General features: G+C 54.3%; 1 protein-coding gene across 2 annotated transcripts in view; it reads right to left on the reverse strand.

Moving 5' to 3' along the window:
* Positions 1–16,074, reverse strand: part of C1S (complement C1s) — a 45,200-nt gene that overhangs the window by 13,887 nt on the left and 15,239 nt on the right. For both annotated transcript variants that reach the window (XM_040361208.1, XM_040361207.1), the window contains exons 5-6: positions 6,943–7,142; positions 4,987–5,134 (exon numbers count right to left, since the gene is read on the reverse strand). In XM_040361208.1, coding sequence (XP_040217142.1) covers positions 4,987–5,134; positions 6,943–7,142 — 348 coding nt within the window. The remainder of the gene's footprint in view (positions 1–4,986; positions 5,135–6,942; positions 7,143–16,074) is intronic.

Raw genomic sequence — 16,074 nt, forward strand, 5'->3', positions numbered from 1 at the left:
ATGGGCTGCTGCTGGTGGGCGGTACCCAGGTTGAGACCAATTTGACCTGGTGTTGTCGTTCATGGGGCAATTCTGCTTGAAGTGACCCAACTGTTTGCACCGGAAGCAGCGTTGTTCGTTGTCCTCCTGGCGTGGGTAGCGAGGGCTAGATGTCATCGGTCTGTTAGGCGGTTGGTATCTAGCGGCTGGTGGGTGTGAGGGCGCCGTTGGTTGTGGAGGTTGTACCCGTGGTGTGACCTGGTTTGTCTTGCGAGTATCCGCATATTCATCCGCCAACTTCGCGGCCTCTGGTAGAGTCATGGGCCTGCGATCTCTCACCCAATCTTTGACATCCGTCTGGATGTGATTGTAAAATTGCTCCAGGAGCATTAGTTGCAAAATGTCCTCTGCGGTGGTGGCCTGGCTGCTGTTAACCCAGTTAGAGGCCGACAGGGACAGCTGGCATGCCCATTCTGCGTAAGAGTCTTTCGTGGTTTTGCGCGAGTCCCTGAACTTCTGTCGGTGGGACTCTGGGGTTACTGCATAACGAGCCAGGAGCACTTCTTTAACCCTGGCGTAGCTATGGATATCCTGATCTGGCACGGTACGGAAAGCATCAGAAGCTTTGCCTGACAGTTTGCCTGACAATATTGAAACCCACTCTCTTCTAGCTATTCGGTGCAGGTTACATTGTCGCTCAAAATCCGCCAGGTAGTTATCAATTTCACAGTCCTTTTCATCAAAAGCTTTAAAAGCGCTAAACGGAATCTTCCTTGCGTCTGCTGTGCTGTACTCACTGTTCGTAGAAGGTGCGGCTGCTTGTTGGACTGCTGCCAGTTTTAACTGTAGTTCTGCGTCCCTTATTTGTTTAGCCTCCTCCGCTAACAGGTCCATCACTTTCAGAACCACATCCGGCGTTGGGTTCGGGCCGAACCACGCTAGCTTCTCTCTCATTAGCTTGTTGTTTGGTGACTCCTCCTGAATCACTGGTGTCTCCATCTCTTGTACTGCTGGCGTTGCTGCAATCCCGTCCTCCTGGTCTAGCTCCATTAATTCCGCTATGATGACCCGCTTGGTTTTGTTGCTAGCGATCCTTCCACGAACTTCCAGTAGTTCTTCCAGTGTCTGCTTGGAATCCGGGTGTGAAGGGGAATAGAAGGGAAAAATCCCGCTGCTACCAACCAATTGTGACGGTATCGGTATGATATCCCCGTCAACGTTCCCTTCTTCCCATAACGACAATCACCCCAATATTCCACAAGGAGGGATATCCCTGGAATCGCCCAGAAAGCCACACATGAGACAAGCTTACTGCTAGAACAAGACACTTTATTGACACAAAAACTCAGCTTATATGTGGTTACAGCCTGTTAGGAACGCCCCCCTCACACAGTGGGGTTTCCCATACAGATTATAGGAGACAAGTCGGAGCCGACCATGCAGACACGTTTCTTTAGATAAAGACATCAGCGGAGTTAATTACTAGGTGTAACAGCCTGACCACAATGAAGCAATCAGAATAATTAACATGAGCCCCTTATCTAATCATTGTAAACAGTAAGGCCGGTCTCCTTCCCACACACAATAAATCAATTACCATTTGAACTAGGGAGCTGGCTGAGGAAGGGTCATTAACATGTCAATAGCTTGTGACACATGAACCAAGCAGGGAGATTTACACTGACATCCTTCACAGTTTCCTTATCCGTACCAGCTTCAATGTGCTCCTGAATTTTAGAGAGCCAATGCTCCAGATTGCGAGCCATTACCGTGACGGCAAGTTCTGGTTTAAGATTCCCCATAGTAGAATCCCAACATTTCTTTAATAGGGAATCCATTCTTTTGTCCATAACATCGGACAAAACCCCCATGTCCTCGAACGCTAAATCCGTGTTCCTGGACACTTGGGAGAAGGCGGCGTCTAATTTGGGGCTTTTGTTCCAAACAGATAAAGGATCCTCTGAGAAAGGGAATCTCCTCTTTAGGGATCTGGAAAAAAAGGGTTTCCTTTCAGGATCCTGCCACTCCTTCTTAATGGTCTCAACCAGTATATCATGTACTGGGAAGACCTTTTTCTCTTGCTCCTCCAGACCCCTGTACATTCGATCATGGAGGGTAAGAGGTTTCTTGTCGGTTTGGATACCAAGGGTTGTGTAAACTGCCCCTAAGAGGTCCTCTACCTCATCCAGTGACAATTTGTACCTAGAGGGCTTCCTGGACTCCCCGTCCTGGTCCTCTCCCTCTGACCCCTCTTGAGAATCAGAGGTGGCACTATCTGGAGGAACCTGTTCCTCTTGGGAAGGGCCTGCGGAAACATCTGCCATAGCTGCTGCAATGGGTATGACAGGAGCAGGACCCTGAGCCTGTGGCTGGGTTGTAACCTGGGTAGGGACAGCCAAAGGCTGTAACCTCTCAAACAGAGATTTGAATGAGGAGAACGTGGATGACAGTTCTTTAACAGAGGCTGCAAGTCCTGACTCCTGTTCTAATTCATTTTCCCTGACCAGGGATTGAATGCAATCCCTACATAGGACCTTAGTCCATGTTTCTGGAAGGACATCCCTACAGGAGGCACACTTCCTCTTTGAGCTATGCCTTCCACTACCCGTTTTTTCAATGGCTTTCTGAAACACAGAAAGGGCAGAAAACAACAGTTATAAAAATAAAAAATTTAAAAAATTTAAAAAATTTAGTTACAACCCTGGGAGTGCACCTAGCCCCCTATAAACCCTGGGACTAAGGACTCCCCCTCCCCTGGCCACCCAGGGGGCTTGCCTCCCCATGCATTGAACCCTACATGGAGAGGCAAACCTAAGCTAGAGAGCGCCCCTCCCCAGGGTACTCTTACCTTAGGCTCGCTGGAGGTAGCGTCAGTTGTCAGGGCTGGCTCTGGAGATGCTGCCGACATGACTGCAGGTGGCTGCTTGCTGAGAGCTTCTCCTCGCCTGTGCGAGATCCGACTCCCTCCAGCGTCCGCCCGGACCTCCTATCAGCACCGCGACCCGGAACCGGAAGTCGCGGTTCAAAGGGGAGACATCCGCTCTACGCCGGAAATGACGTCACCCGCCGTCCAGCCCGCTCGGTTCAAAAAAATTCTTTGCGGCCTGTAGTACAGGGCGAGCCTGGATGTCCCCCCCGCTGCGCCCCGCTGGACGAGATAGGGGTCCCCCGCAACCAGGAGCCGCGCTCGGCGTGGAAGGGGTGGCTAATGGTGGGCCTGCACCGCACCAGGATTCACCTGGAAGCCTCTGCTTCCTTAAGGTAAAATAGATGGCCTCAGTCCTCTGCCTGAATTGGCCTAGGTTCCCATGCACAGTGTCTCCCCACCGGAGGAAACACTAATACTGAGGTCTGGCAGGGGGAGTGAGAAATTTATGGGCTGGCGCAGTGTTTCCTAGAGGAAGAGGAGGAGTATCTCTCAATTGTGGGCTGTCCTGAAAGACGGGAGGGGAAAACACAAACACGGGCTCCTTAAAAGAATGGACACTTACCTGTCCTGGGCGCCCGCAATGTCGGCCACCCGAGGCCAACCTGTCCCTCAGTCCTCGGATGCTGCCATCTTTGGTAAGGGAATCAGGAAGCGGCTTCACTTCCCGGTTCCCTACTGCGCATGCGCGAGTCGCGCTGCGCAATCGAAATGGTCCCTGCTGTCTTCTGGGACCCGTGTGTCTCCCAGAAGACAGCGGGGGGCGGGGAGGGGAAGTGGCGTAAGCCCCGCGGGAGTCTATGCCCGGAAATGGGTGCAAATACCTGTATTATTGTGGCATAACCCCCGCGGGAGTCTATGCCCAGAAGTGGGTGCAAATACCTATATTGTACAGGGAACTGCACCCCCCTTCCCCCTGAAAGGTGCCAAATGTGACACGGGGGGGTCCAAAAAGCGGAGGTTCCATTTTTCTGCGTACCTCCGCTTTAAAATACATAAAAAAACAATTAAAAAAAATAATAATTTTTACTTACCTTCCGATCTTCCTTCATGTCCTCCCTCGCGTTGTCTTCTGGGGAATGGAGGCGCGCTGTCTTCTGGGTGATGTGATGGTGAGGCTCTGATGTGATGGGAGGCTCTGATGTGATGGGGGGTCCTCTAATGTGATGGTGAGGCTCTGATGTGATGGGGAGGCTCTGATGTGATGGGAGGCTCTGATGTGATGGGGAGGCACTAATGTGATGGGGTGGTTCTGATGTGATGGGGGACCTCTGATGTGATAGGGAGGCTCTGATGTGATGGGGAGGTTCTGATGAAATTGGGGGTCCTCTGATGTGATGGGGACCTCTGATGTGATAGGGAGGCTCTGATGTGATGGGGAGGTTCTGATGAAATTGGGGGTCCTCTGATGTGATGGGGAGGCTCTGATGTGATAGGGAGGCTCTGATGTGATGGGGAGGTTCTGATGAAATTGGGGGTCCTCTGATGTGATGGGGAGGTTCTGATGAAATTGGGGGTCCTCTGATGTGATGGGGAGGCTCTGATGTGATAGGGAGGCTCTGATGTGATGGGGAGGTTCTGATGAAATTGGGGGTCCTCTGATGTGATGGGGAGGTTCTGATGAAATTGGGGATCCTCTGATGTGATGGGGAGGCTCTGATGTGATGGGGAGGTTCTGATGTGATGGGGAGGCTCTGATGTGATGGTGAGGCTCTGATGTGATGGGGAGGTTCTGATGTGATGGGGGACCTCTTTGTTATATTTTGTTATACTTTGTTATACTTTGTTATACTTTGTTATATTCTGATGTGATGGGGGGGGCCTCTGATGTGAAGGGGGTGGGGCTTTAATGTAATGAAGGAACCTCGGATGTGATGGGGGAGGGGGGGGGGGGCTTTTATGTCACAATAATTTCATCAAGGTGATGGTGTGCATTTTCCGAGGCTCAGGATTCCCACTAATAAAACTAGCAGCTAAAACATGATTGGTTAATGCGGACATCACAGACACTTCTTTCTGCCTTTGTTTCTGAACTAAAGTCCCCTTTAAAATAAAGTATAAATCCGATATTATTATCTCACCGTCTTCTGAGTAGCGCAATTTCCAGCCTTTGTTGTCTCCGCCGCTGTCTGTTTGGAAAAGGACATCCACTTCATAGCTCCCCGTCTCAATGGGGGGAGGGGGGCTTTTCCCACAGAAAGGACCGAACTTGCGCCCTTTGGCTTTTATCTGTGAGGGGGAATTAAACATGCGCTGCCATTAAACTTTTTTTTTAACCACTTAAGCCCCGCATGAAGAGGCATTGCCAGACACAACCGGTTCCCATTCCAGGTCCTGATGCCTTATTTAGACCCATTAGTGACCCATCACTGGTTCTCTGTGCTTCTGTATTAAACGCAGGCAGATCGTGGATGGTGGGAGGAGCAGTGCCTGAAGAACAGCCCCCTCCGTGTCCTTCTCCACGCCCCGTTCTCCCCCGGCCCCCTCCGTGTCCTTCTCCAGCCCCTGTTCTCCCCCGGCCCCCTCTGTGTCCTTCTCCACCCCCCGTTCTCCCCCGGCCCCCTCTGTGTCCTTCTCCACCCTCCGTTCTCCCCCGGCCCCCTCCGTGTCCTTCTCCACCCCCGTTCTCCCCCGGCCCCCTCCGTGTCCTTCTCCACCCCCTGTTCTCCCCCGGCCCCCTCTGTGTCCTTCTCCACCCCCTGTTCTCCCCCGGCCCCCTCCGTGTCCTTCTCCACCCCCGTTCTCCCCCAGCCCCCTCTGTGTCCTTCTCCACCCCCCGTTCTCCCCCGGCCCCCTCCGTGTCCTTCTCCACCCCCCATTCTCCCCCGGCCCCCTCCGTGTCCTTCTCCACCCTCTGTTCTCCCCCGGCCCCCTCCGTGTCCTTCTCCAGCCCCTGTTCTCCCCCGGCCCCCTCTGTGTCCTTCTCCACCCCCTGTTCTCCCCCGGCCCCCTCTGTGTCCTTCTCCACCCCCCGTTCTCCCCCGGCCCCCTCCGTGTCCTTCTCCACCCCCCGTTCTCCCCCGGCCCCCTCTGTGTCCTTCTCCACCCCCCGTTCTCCCCCGGCCCCCTCTGTGTCCTTCTCCACCCTCCGTTCTCCCCCGGCCCCCTCCGTGTCCTTCTCCACCCCCGTTCTCCCCCGGCCCCCTCCGTGTCCTTCTCCACCCCCTGTTCTCCCCCGGCCCCCTCTGTGTCCTTCTCCACCCCCTGTTCTCCCCCGGCCCCCTCTGTGTCCTTCTCCACCCCCCGTTCTCCCCCAGCCCCCTCCGTGTCCTTCTCCACCCCCCGTTCTCCCCCAGCCCCCTCCGTGTCCTTCTCCACCCCCCGTTCTCCCCCAGCCCCCTCTGTGTCCTTCTCCACCCCCCATTCTCCCCCGGCCCCCTCTGTGTCCTTCTCCACCCCCTGTTCTCCCCCAGCCCCCTCCGTGTCCTTCTCCACCCCCCGTTCTCCCCCGGCCCCCTCTGTGTCCTTCTCCACCCCCCATTCGCCCCCCCTGTGTCCTTCTCCACCCCCCATTCTCCCCCAGCCCCCTCTGTGTCCTTCTCCACCCCCCATTCTCCCCCGGCCCCCTCTGTGTCCTTCTCCACCCTCCGTTTTCCCCCAGCCCCCTCTGTGTCCTTCTCCACCCCCCGTTCTCTCCCGGCCCCCTCTGTGCACTTAGGCGCCCCCCACCTCTGCAGGCGCCTGGGTGCAAAGCACCCTGTGCACCCTGCCTAGGATCGGCCCTGTGTGGAAGAGCCGAGACAGCTGCTGAGGGACCCCAGAAGGACCAGGTTTGGGGCCACTCTGTACAAAAGGAGCTGCACAGTGGAGGTAAGTATAACATGTTTGTTATTTAAAAAACATTATTTTTTTTAACTTTACAACCCCTTTAAAAATAAAAAAAACGACTACAATATTTTGCCGCAAAGGGGGGGGGGTGGGGTTGCGGGCGCAAAGCGCCACCTCCCTGAAACGCGTTTCAGCAGGTTGGGATGTCTGCTGTACAATAGTGAAGGTAAGACTGGAATAATGACGCCTTTTTGGAATCGGATGCTCACCATCAAACTGTCATAAGAACAACTCCCATCATCTGCCTCCTCAATATCGAAATCCGTTGGCTGAAAGGTGAGGATGACCTGGTAGCCGGGCTCCAGCAGCACTTTATATTCGCAGAGAGAGTTCTCGGGGTACGGCGAGGGGTATCCAGGGCTGCTAATCTGGCCTCGTAGTTCTGTATACCGGCCCCCGCTACAGTTCACTGCCAAATAGAAAAAAAACATTCGGCTCGCGTTACACATTTCTCAGTATTTTCCTTTCATAGATTCCATTATCACCAACAAAAATTAACCACTTCGGCCCCCGGACCAATATGCAGCTAAAGGACCTGGCCCCTTTTTGCGATTCGGCGCTGCGTCGCTTTAACCGACAATTGCGCGGTCGTGCGACGTGGCTCCCAAACAAAATTGGCGTCCTTTTTTTTTTATCGCCTCCGCGGTTTTTATTTTTCGCGCTATAAACAAAAATAGAGCGACGATTTTGAAAAAAAAAAAAATGCAATATTTTTTTTACTTTTTGCTACAATAAATATCCCCCAAAAAAAGATATTAAAAAAACGTTTTCCTCAGTTTAGGCCGATACGTATTCTTCTACTTATTTTTATTAAAAAACATCGCAATAAGCGTTTATTGATTGGTTTGCGTAAAAGTTATAGGGCCAGATTCTTGTAGAATCTGCGGCGGCGTAGCATAAGCCATTTACACTACGCCGCCGCAAATTACTGGAGCAAGTGCCGTATTCTCCACGCACTTGCTCCGTAATTTGCGTCGGCGTAGTGAAATTGGCCCGGCGTAAGGCCGCGTAATTCAAAGGGGGCGGCTTGTATTTAAATTAAGCGCGCACCCCGCGCCGATCGAACTGCGCATGCGCCGGGCGGAAAAATAGCCCAGTGCGCATGCTCCAGCTCACGATGGAAAACGTCAATGACGCCGACGTGAGCGTCATTGACATAAGGTCGTATTCGACTAACGAAAATGACGTAAACGACGGAAAAAGCCGACGCTGACCCGACGCCATACTTAACTTACGGAACGACGGACCTACGTAAACTTGCCCCTCATTATAGCAGGGGCAAGTTTACGCTTACGGAAACGTCGTAAAATCACTGCGTCGTCCGCGCGTACGTTCGGGAATATCGAGTAAATAGCTAATTTGCATAGACGACGGGGAAAACGACGGAGGCGACACCTAGCGGCGGGAAAAAAAATTGCATTGAAGATCTGACAGCGTAAGAGACTTACGCCTGTCGGATCTAATGGGTATCTATGCGTAACTGATTCTAAGAATCAGTCGCATAGATACCCTGGGCCAGATTAGGACTTACGACTGCGCAAATGGCGTTGCGCCGTCGTAACGCCTTTGAGAATCTGGCCCATAGCGTCTACAAAATAGGGGATAGTTTTATGGCATTTTTATTATTATTATTTTTTTCTAGTAATGGCGATCTGCGATTTTTATCATGACTGCGACATTATGGCGGACACATCGGACACTTTTGACACATTTTTGGGACCATTCACATTTATACAGCGACCAGTGCTATAAAAATGCACTGATTACTGTGAAAATGACACTGGCAGTGAAGGGGTTAACCAGGAGGAGGCGCTGTAGGGGTTAAGTGTGCCCTAAGGGAGTTTTCTTACTGTGTGGGGGCGTGGCTGGGCGTGTGACATCACTGATCGTCGTTCCCTAACACAGGGAACAGACGATCAGTGACAGCCACACTAGGAAGCACAGGGAGAGGTTTGCTTACACTTACCTCTCCCCGTTCTTCCTCTCTGTGACCCGATCGCGGGACACCGGCGGCGATCGGGTCCGATGTTCCCGCGGGGACGGTCAAGGAGGAGAGGACCGGCTCGCGAGCGTGCCGCGCGACCCGCGGCTCAGCTCTTAAAGGGGACGTCACGTACATGTACACCCTTGTGCCCAGCCGATCCATTTTGTTGACGTATATCTGCGTGCGGCGGTCCTCAAGCGGTTAAACAGGACAGTATAGGGTGACCACATTTCCAAACTGTCGTTCAGTGACACCCAAAAATCAGCTTGTGCTGTAACGAATCACAGCACAGCTGGGGGCGGCGGGTGCGCGCACAGAGGGGGAGAGCAGAACGGCAGCGGCACAGAGGGGGAGAGCAGAACGGCAGCGGCACAGAGGGGGAGAGCAGAACGGCAGCGGCACGGAGGGGGAGAGCAGAACGGCAGCGGCACGGAGGGGGAGAGCAGAACGGCAGCGGCACGGAGGGGGAGAGCAGAACGGCAGCGGCACGGAGGGGGAGAGCAGAACGGCAGCGGCACGGAGGGGGAGAGCAGAACGGCAGCGGCACGGAGGGGGAGAGCAGAATGGCAGCGGCACGGAGGGGGGGAGCAGAATGGCAGCGGCACGGAGGGGGGAGCAGAATGGCAGCGGCACGGAGGAGGAGAGCAGAACGGCAGCGGCACGGAGGGGGGACACAGGAGCATGGAGGGAGAGCCAGGTATCGGTAAAGTACTCGGGGAAATGCTTGGTATCGGTCCCGATACTGATACTAGTATCGGTATCGGGACAACCCTGGTTCAAAGAATGTCGGGCAAAACGGTCGGCCCTCGCGCATGTTCACTTCATCAAATCTGGCCCTTGTTAAAAAAAAGTTTGGACACCCCTGCAGTAATGTATCATGAATTGTACTGTAGATACACTGTAGTACTTTTTATCAGGGGGTTCCCTCAAACTGGAAAGTTATTTCAAGGGTTCCTTTGCATTCAAAAAATTGCAGAAGGCCGATCCAGCCCACGGCAGGGTCCCTACATTTGCTATTGGAAACAAAGACAATAAGATCGTTGGGTTACGGCAGGGCTCCTAAAACTTTTTAAACAGGGGGCCAGTTCACTTTGTTGGGGGCCGGATCAATGCAGCCTCATAAATGCCCAACAACGCAGCCTCACCAGTGCCCAGCAATGCAGCCTGTCCAGTGCCCAGCAATGCAGCCTGACCTGTGCCCAGCAATGCAGCCTGACCAGTGCCCAGCAAAGCAGCCTGACCAGTGCCCAGCAATGCAGCCTGTCCAGTGCCCAGCAATGCAGCCTGACTAGTGCCCAGCAACGCAGCCTGACCAGTGCCCAGCAATGCAGCCTGTCCAGTGCCCAGCAATGCAGCCTGTCCAGTGCCCAGCAATGCAGCCTGACTAGTGCCCAGCAAAGCAGCCTGACCAGTGCCCAGCAATGCAGCCTGTCCAGTGCCCAGCAATGCAGCCTGACTAGTGCCCAGCAACGCAGCCTGACCAGTGCCCAGCAATGCAGCCTGACCAGTGCCCAGCAAAGCAGCCTGACCAGTGCCCAGCAATGCAGCCTGTCCAGTGCCCAGCAATGCAGCCTCACCAGTGCCCAGCAACGCAGCCTTACCAGTAATGCAGCTTTACCAGTGCCCATCTATGCAGCCTGACCTGTGCCAAGCAATGCAGCCTGACCTGTGCCCAGCAATGCAGCCTGACTAGTGCTCAGCAATGCAGCCTGACCAGTGCCCAGCAATGCAGCCTGACCAGTGCCCAGAAAAGCAGCCTGTCCAGTGCCCAGCAATGCAGCCTGTCCAGTGCCCAGCAATACAGCCTGTCCAGTGCCCAGCAATGCAGCCTGTCCAGTGCCCAGCAATGCAGCCTGTCCAGTGCCCAGCAATGCAGCCTGTCCAGTGCCCAGCAATGCAGCCTTTCCAGTGCCCAGCAATACAGCCTGTCCAGTGCCCAGCAATGCAGCCTGACCAGTGCCCAGCAATGCAGCCTGACCTGTGCCCAGCAATGCAGCCTGACCTGTGCCCAGCAATGCAGCCTGACCTGTGCCCAGCAATGCAGCCTGACCTGTGCCAAGCAATGCAGCCTGACCTGTGCCCAGCAATGCAGCCTGACTAGTGCCCAGCAATGCAGCCTGACCAGTGCCCAGCAATGCAGCCTGACCTGTGCCCAGCAATGCAGCCTGACTAGTGCCCAGCAATGCAGCCTGACCAGTGCCCAGCAAAGCAGCCTGTCCAGTGCCCAGCAAAGCAGCCTGTCCAGTGCCCAGTAATGCAGCCTGTCCAGTGCCCAGCAATGCAGCCTGTCCAGTGCCCAGCAATGCAGCCTGTCCAGTGCCCAGCAATGCAGCCTGTCCAGTGCCCAGCAATACAGCCTGTCCAGTGCCTAGCAATACAGCCTGTCCAGTGCCCAGCAATACAGCCTGTCCAGTGCCCAGCAATGCAGCCTGACCTGTGCCCAGCAATGCAGCCTGACTAGTGCCCAGCAATGCAGCCTGACCAGTGCCCAGCAAAGCAGCCTGTCCAGTGCCCAGCAATGCAGCCTGTCCAGTGCCCAGCAATGCAGCCTGACCAGTGCCCAGCAGTGCAGCCTGTCCAGTGCCCAGCAATGCAGCCTGTCCAGTGCCCAGCAATGCAGCCTGACCAGTGCCCAGCAATGCAGCCTGACCAGTGCCCAGCAATGCAGCCTGTCCAGTGCCCAGCAATGCAGCCTGTCCAGTGCCCAGCAAAGCAGCCTTTCCAGTGCCCAGCAATGCAGCCTGTCCAGTGCCCAGTAATGCAGCCTGTCCAGTGCCCAGCAATGCAGCCTGTCCAGTGCCCAACAAAGCAGCCTGTCCAGTGCCCAGCAATACAGCCTGTCCAGTGCCCAGCAAAGCAGCCTGTCCAGTGCCCAGCAAAGCAGCCTGTCCAGTGCCCAGCAATGCAGCCTGTCCAGTGCCCAGCAATGCAGCCTGTCCAGTGCCCAGCAAAGCAGCCTGTCCAGTGCCCAGCAATGCAGCCTGTCCAGTGCCCAGCAAAGCAGCCTGTCCAGTGCCCAGCAACGCAGCCTGTCCAGTGCCCAGCAATACAGCCTGTCCAGTGCCCAGCAATGCAGCCTGTCCAGTGCCCAGCAATGCAGCCTGTCCAGTGCCCAGCAATGCAGCCTGTCCAGTGCCCAGCAATGCAGCCTGTCCAGTGCCCAGCAATGCAGCCTGTCCAGTGCCCAGCAACGCAGCCGGTCCAGTGCCCAGTAATTCAGTCAGCCTCTTCTGTACCCAGTAATGCAGCCAGCCTCTCCAGTGAACAGTAATGCAGTCTGGCCTGTGCCCAGTTATGCAGCCTGACCTGTGCCCAAAAGGGCAGGAGGGCCGGGCAAAAGACCTTGGTGGGCCGTATCTGGCCCGCGGGCCGTAGTTTGAGGACCCCTGGGTTACGGTATGTTGATAAAACCATCTAGTGCCGGGTAACGGGCATGTTAGAACCTGAACCTGGTTTTCTTTCACAACACTACGTCTGGGATTTGGGATTACAGAAACGAAACCCATTTTTATGCCACGGGTATAACATGGTTCGTCTCACACAGCAATTCTTACCCATGACGAAGGGTTGGCACAGAAAAAACGATCAAGTCGTTACATGCCCGCTGCTTGGCTCTGGGTGGATTTTTAATCTTGTTTAAATAAAAGTAACATTTTTCTGGAGATCATAGAGGCAAGAGATAAAACAAAGTCATCTTCCAATCTGTCTTTAAAGAGCACCTGTCATGGTCTATTCCTGAGCATTTGTAGATTTCTAATGCATTTGTTCAGTTGGATTGTCAGACATAAGATCTGAGAATGATACAAATATTACATTTTCACAAAGTCGGCTGCCTCCGTTCTTATTAGGGTTGTCCCGATACCACTTTTTTAGGACTGAGTACAAGTACCGATACTTTTTTTCAAGTACTCGCCGATACCGAATACCGATACTTTTTTTAAAATGTGTCCCCAAATGCAGCCATGTCCCCCCCACAGATGCAGCCATGTATCCCCCCATCCAGCCATTGTCTCCCCCAGGGCAGGACTTAGGGTGGTGGGGGCCCCTGGGCTTGAGTGTTGAAGGGGCCCCCTGGAGCCGAGAATTGGGGGGGATCGAAGTTGTTGAGCGGGGGGGGGGGGGGGGGCGAATTGAAGTTGTTGAGCGGGGGGGAGCGCATTAAAGTTGTTGAGCGGGGGGGGATTTTGCAGTTGTTGAGCGGGGGAGTGCCTCTCACCTGTGCCAACAGCCGGGGCCACAGACTGTCATTAGCCCGGCTCTCGCCTTTCTTCCCTTCAGCAGCCACAGTCCTCCACACACCACTCCGGTTCCTCCTGCTTCCGTGCTGCCTCCTCTTGCAGTGCGGGAAAATTAACCCTTTTGCGGGACTGCGGGAAGAAGCTGTCTGTGCGGGAAAGTCCCACAGAATCCGTGCGTGTTGGGAGGTATGCGCAGGGCCGCCATCAGGAATTTTGGGGCCCCTTGCACAGCTTAAGGCATGGGCCCCCTGAAGCAGAGAACCTAGGGGGGGGTGGGGGTGCTGCCGCCTGAAATTGAGAAGCGTGGGGGCCTTTACAAAAAAAAGAAGAAATAAAGAAGAAAACAAATATATATAAATATATGTAGCCATCCGGGGCCCTGGGGACCTCTGGGCCTTTTAATAAAAAGAAAAAATAAACCTCTGGGCCCTTTAATAATAAAAAAAAAAACATTTATAAAAAATACATAAAAAAAGGGAGGTTGCCAAACCCGGGGGCCCTGGGGACCTCTGGGCCTTTTAATAAAAAATAAAAAAATAAACAAAAATAAAAAAATAAACAAAAATAAAAAAAATAAAAAAGGGGGGGGTTGCCACATGGGGCCCTGGGGACCTTTGAGCCCTTTAATAAAAAAAAAAATATATATATATATATATATATATATAAAAAAATGTAATTTTTTTTATAAAAAAATAAAAAAGGTGGGTTGCCATCCGGGGGCCCTGGAGACCCCTGGGCCCTTTAATAATAATAATAAAAAATATATATATATATATATATATATATATATATATATATATATATATATATATATATATATATATATATATATATAATATTATATATATAAAAATAAAAAATATATAAAAAAAAACATTTTTTTACAAAAAATAAATAAAAAAAAGGGGGGTTGCCGTCCGGGGCCCTGGGGGCCTCCGGGCCCCTGGGGACCTCCGGACCCCTAAAAAAAAAAAAAAAAAAAAAAGTTTTTTTTTTTTTTTTTTTTTTTTAAAGGGGGCCCCCTATTGGGTGGGGCCCCTGGGCTTGAGCCCAGTCAAGGCCAATGGTAAGTCCGGCCCTGGTCTCCCCCCATATGCAGCCATGTATCCCCCCATCCAGCCATTGTCACCCCCCATGCAGCCATTGTCACCCCCCCATGCAGCCATTGTCACCCCCCATCCAGCCATTGTCTCCCCCCATGCAGCAATGTATCCCCCCATCCAGCCATTGTCACCCCCATCCAGCAATGTATCCCCCCATCCAGCCATTGTCACCCCCCATCCAGCAATGTATTCCCCCAGCCATTGTCTCCCCCCATCCAGCCATTGTCACCCCCCCATGCAGCCATTGTCACCCCCCATCCAGCCATTGTCACCCCCCATGCAGCCATTGTCACCCCCCATCCAGCCATTGTCTCCCCCCATCCAGCCATTGTCACCCCCCATCCAGCCATCGTCTCCCCCCATGCAGCCATTGTCACCCCCCCCCCCCCCATCCAGTGTCTCCCCCCATCCAGCGTCTCCCCCCATGCAGCCATTGTCACCCCCCATCCAGCATCTCCCCTCATCCCCCCCATCCAGCCATTGTCTCCCCCCATCCAGCGTCTCCCCCCATGCAGCCATGTCCCGCTTACCTGCATCCCCGCTGCCGCCGACTGTGTAATACGCCGGGAACATTACAGCTTTGAATAGCTGTAATGATTCGCACCGCGTATAGACACTCCCCCTCGCTCGGGATTGGACAGTTCACCCGAGCGAGGGGGAGTGTCTATGCGCAGTGCGAATCATTACAGCTATTCAAAGCTGTAATGTTCCCGGCGTATTACACAGTCGGCGGCAGCGGGGATGCGGCGAATGGCGGCGGGATGCGGCGTCACGGCGGCGGCGGCGGGGGGGGAAGTATTTTATATTGGTATCGGGGGTATTTGCGGGAGTACGAGTACTCCCGCAAATACTCGGAATCGGTCCCGATACCGATACTAGTATCGGTATCGGGACAACCCTAGTTCTTATGATGGAAATTTACATCATACTCCAGAATGTTATGAAGAGCGATCAGATGAATTGCAATTATTGCGAAAAGTCCCTCTTTGCCATGAAAATTAACTTAATCCCATTAAAAAATAAATAAAATGACACTGCGTTTGTGAAGAAGGTTTCAGGACACCCAAGGAAGTCCAGCCAGCACCAGGGATTCAGCTGCGGGATCGGAGCACCACCAGTGCAGAGGAGGGGGTGAGGGCACCACCAGTGCAGAGGAGGGGCCGAGGGCACCACCAGTGCAGAGGAGAGGGGTGAGGGCACCACCAGTACAGAGGAGGGGCCGAGGGCACCACCAGTGCAGAGGAGAGGGGTGAGGGCACCACCAGTGCAGAGAAGGGGGGTGAGGGCACCACCAGTGCAGAGGAGGGGGGTGAGGGCACCACCAGTGCAGAGGAGAGGGGTGAGGACACCACCAGTACAGAGGAGGGGGGTGAGGGCACCACCAGTGCAGAGGAGAGGGGTGAGGGCACCACCAGTGCAGAGGAGGGTGGTGAGGGCACCACCAGTGCAGAGGAGGGGGTGAGGGCACCACCAGTGCAGAGGAGAGGGGTGAGGGCACCACCAGTGCAGAGGAGGGTGGTGAGGGCACCACCAGTGCAGAGGAGAGGGGTGAGGGCATCACCAGTGCAGAGGAGGGGGGTGAGGGCACCACCAGTGCAGAGGAGAGGGGTGAGGGCACCACCAGTGCAGAGGAGGGGGGTGAGGGCACCACCAGTGCAGAGGAGAGGGGTGAGGGCACCACCAGTGCAGAGGAGGGTGGTGAGGGCACCACCAGTGCAGAGGAGAGGGGTGAGGGCATCACCAGTGCAGAGGAGGGGGGTGAGGGCACCACCAGTGCAGAGGAGAGGGGTGAGGGCACCACCAGTGCAGAGGAGGGGGGGTGAGGGCACCACCAGTGCAGAAGAGGGGATGAGGGGCACCACCAGTGCAGAGGAGGGGGGTGAGGGCACCACCAGTGCATTGGAGGGGGGTAAGGGCACGAGCAGGGCAGAGGAGAGGGGTGAGGGCACCACCAGTGCAGAGGAGAGGGGTGAGGGCACCACCAGTGCAGAGGAGGGGGGGTAAGGGCTCCACCAG

This window comes from Rana temporaria, chromosome 8, assembly GCF_905171775.1.
Source record: "Rana temporaria chromosome 8, aRanTem1.1, whole genome shotgun sequence".
NCBI classification, from domain to species: domain Eukaryota; kingdom Metazoa; phylum Chordata; class Amphibia; order Anura; family Ranidae; genus Rana; species Rana temporaria.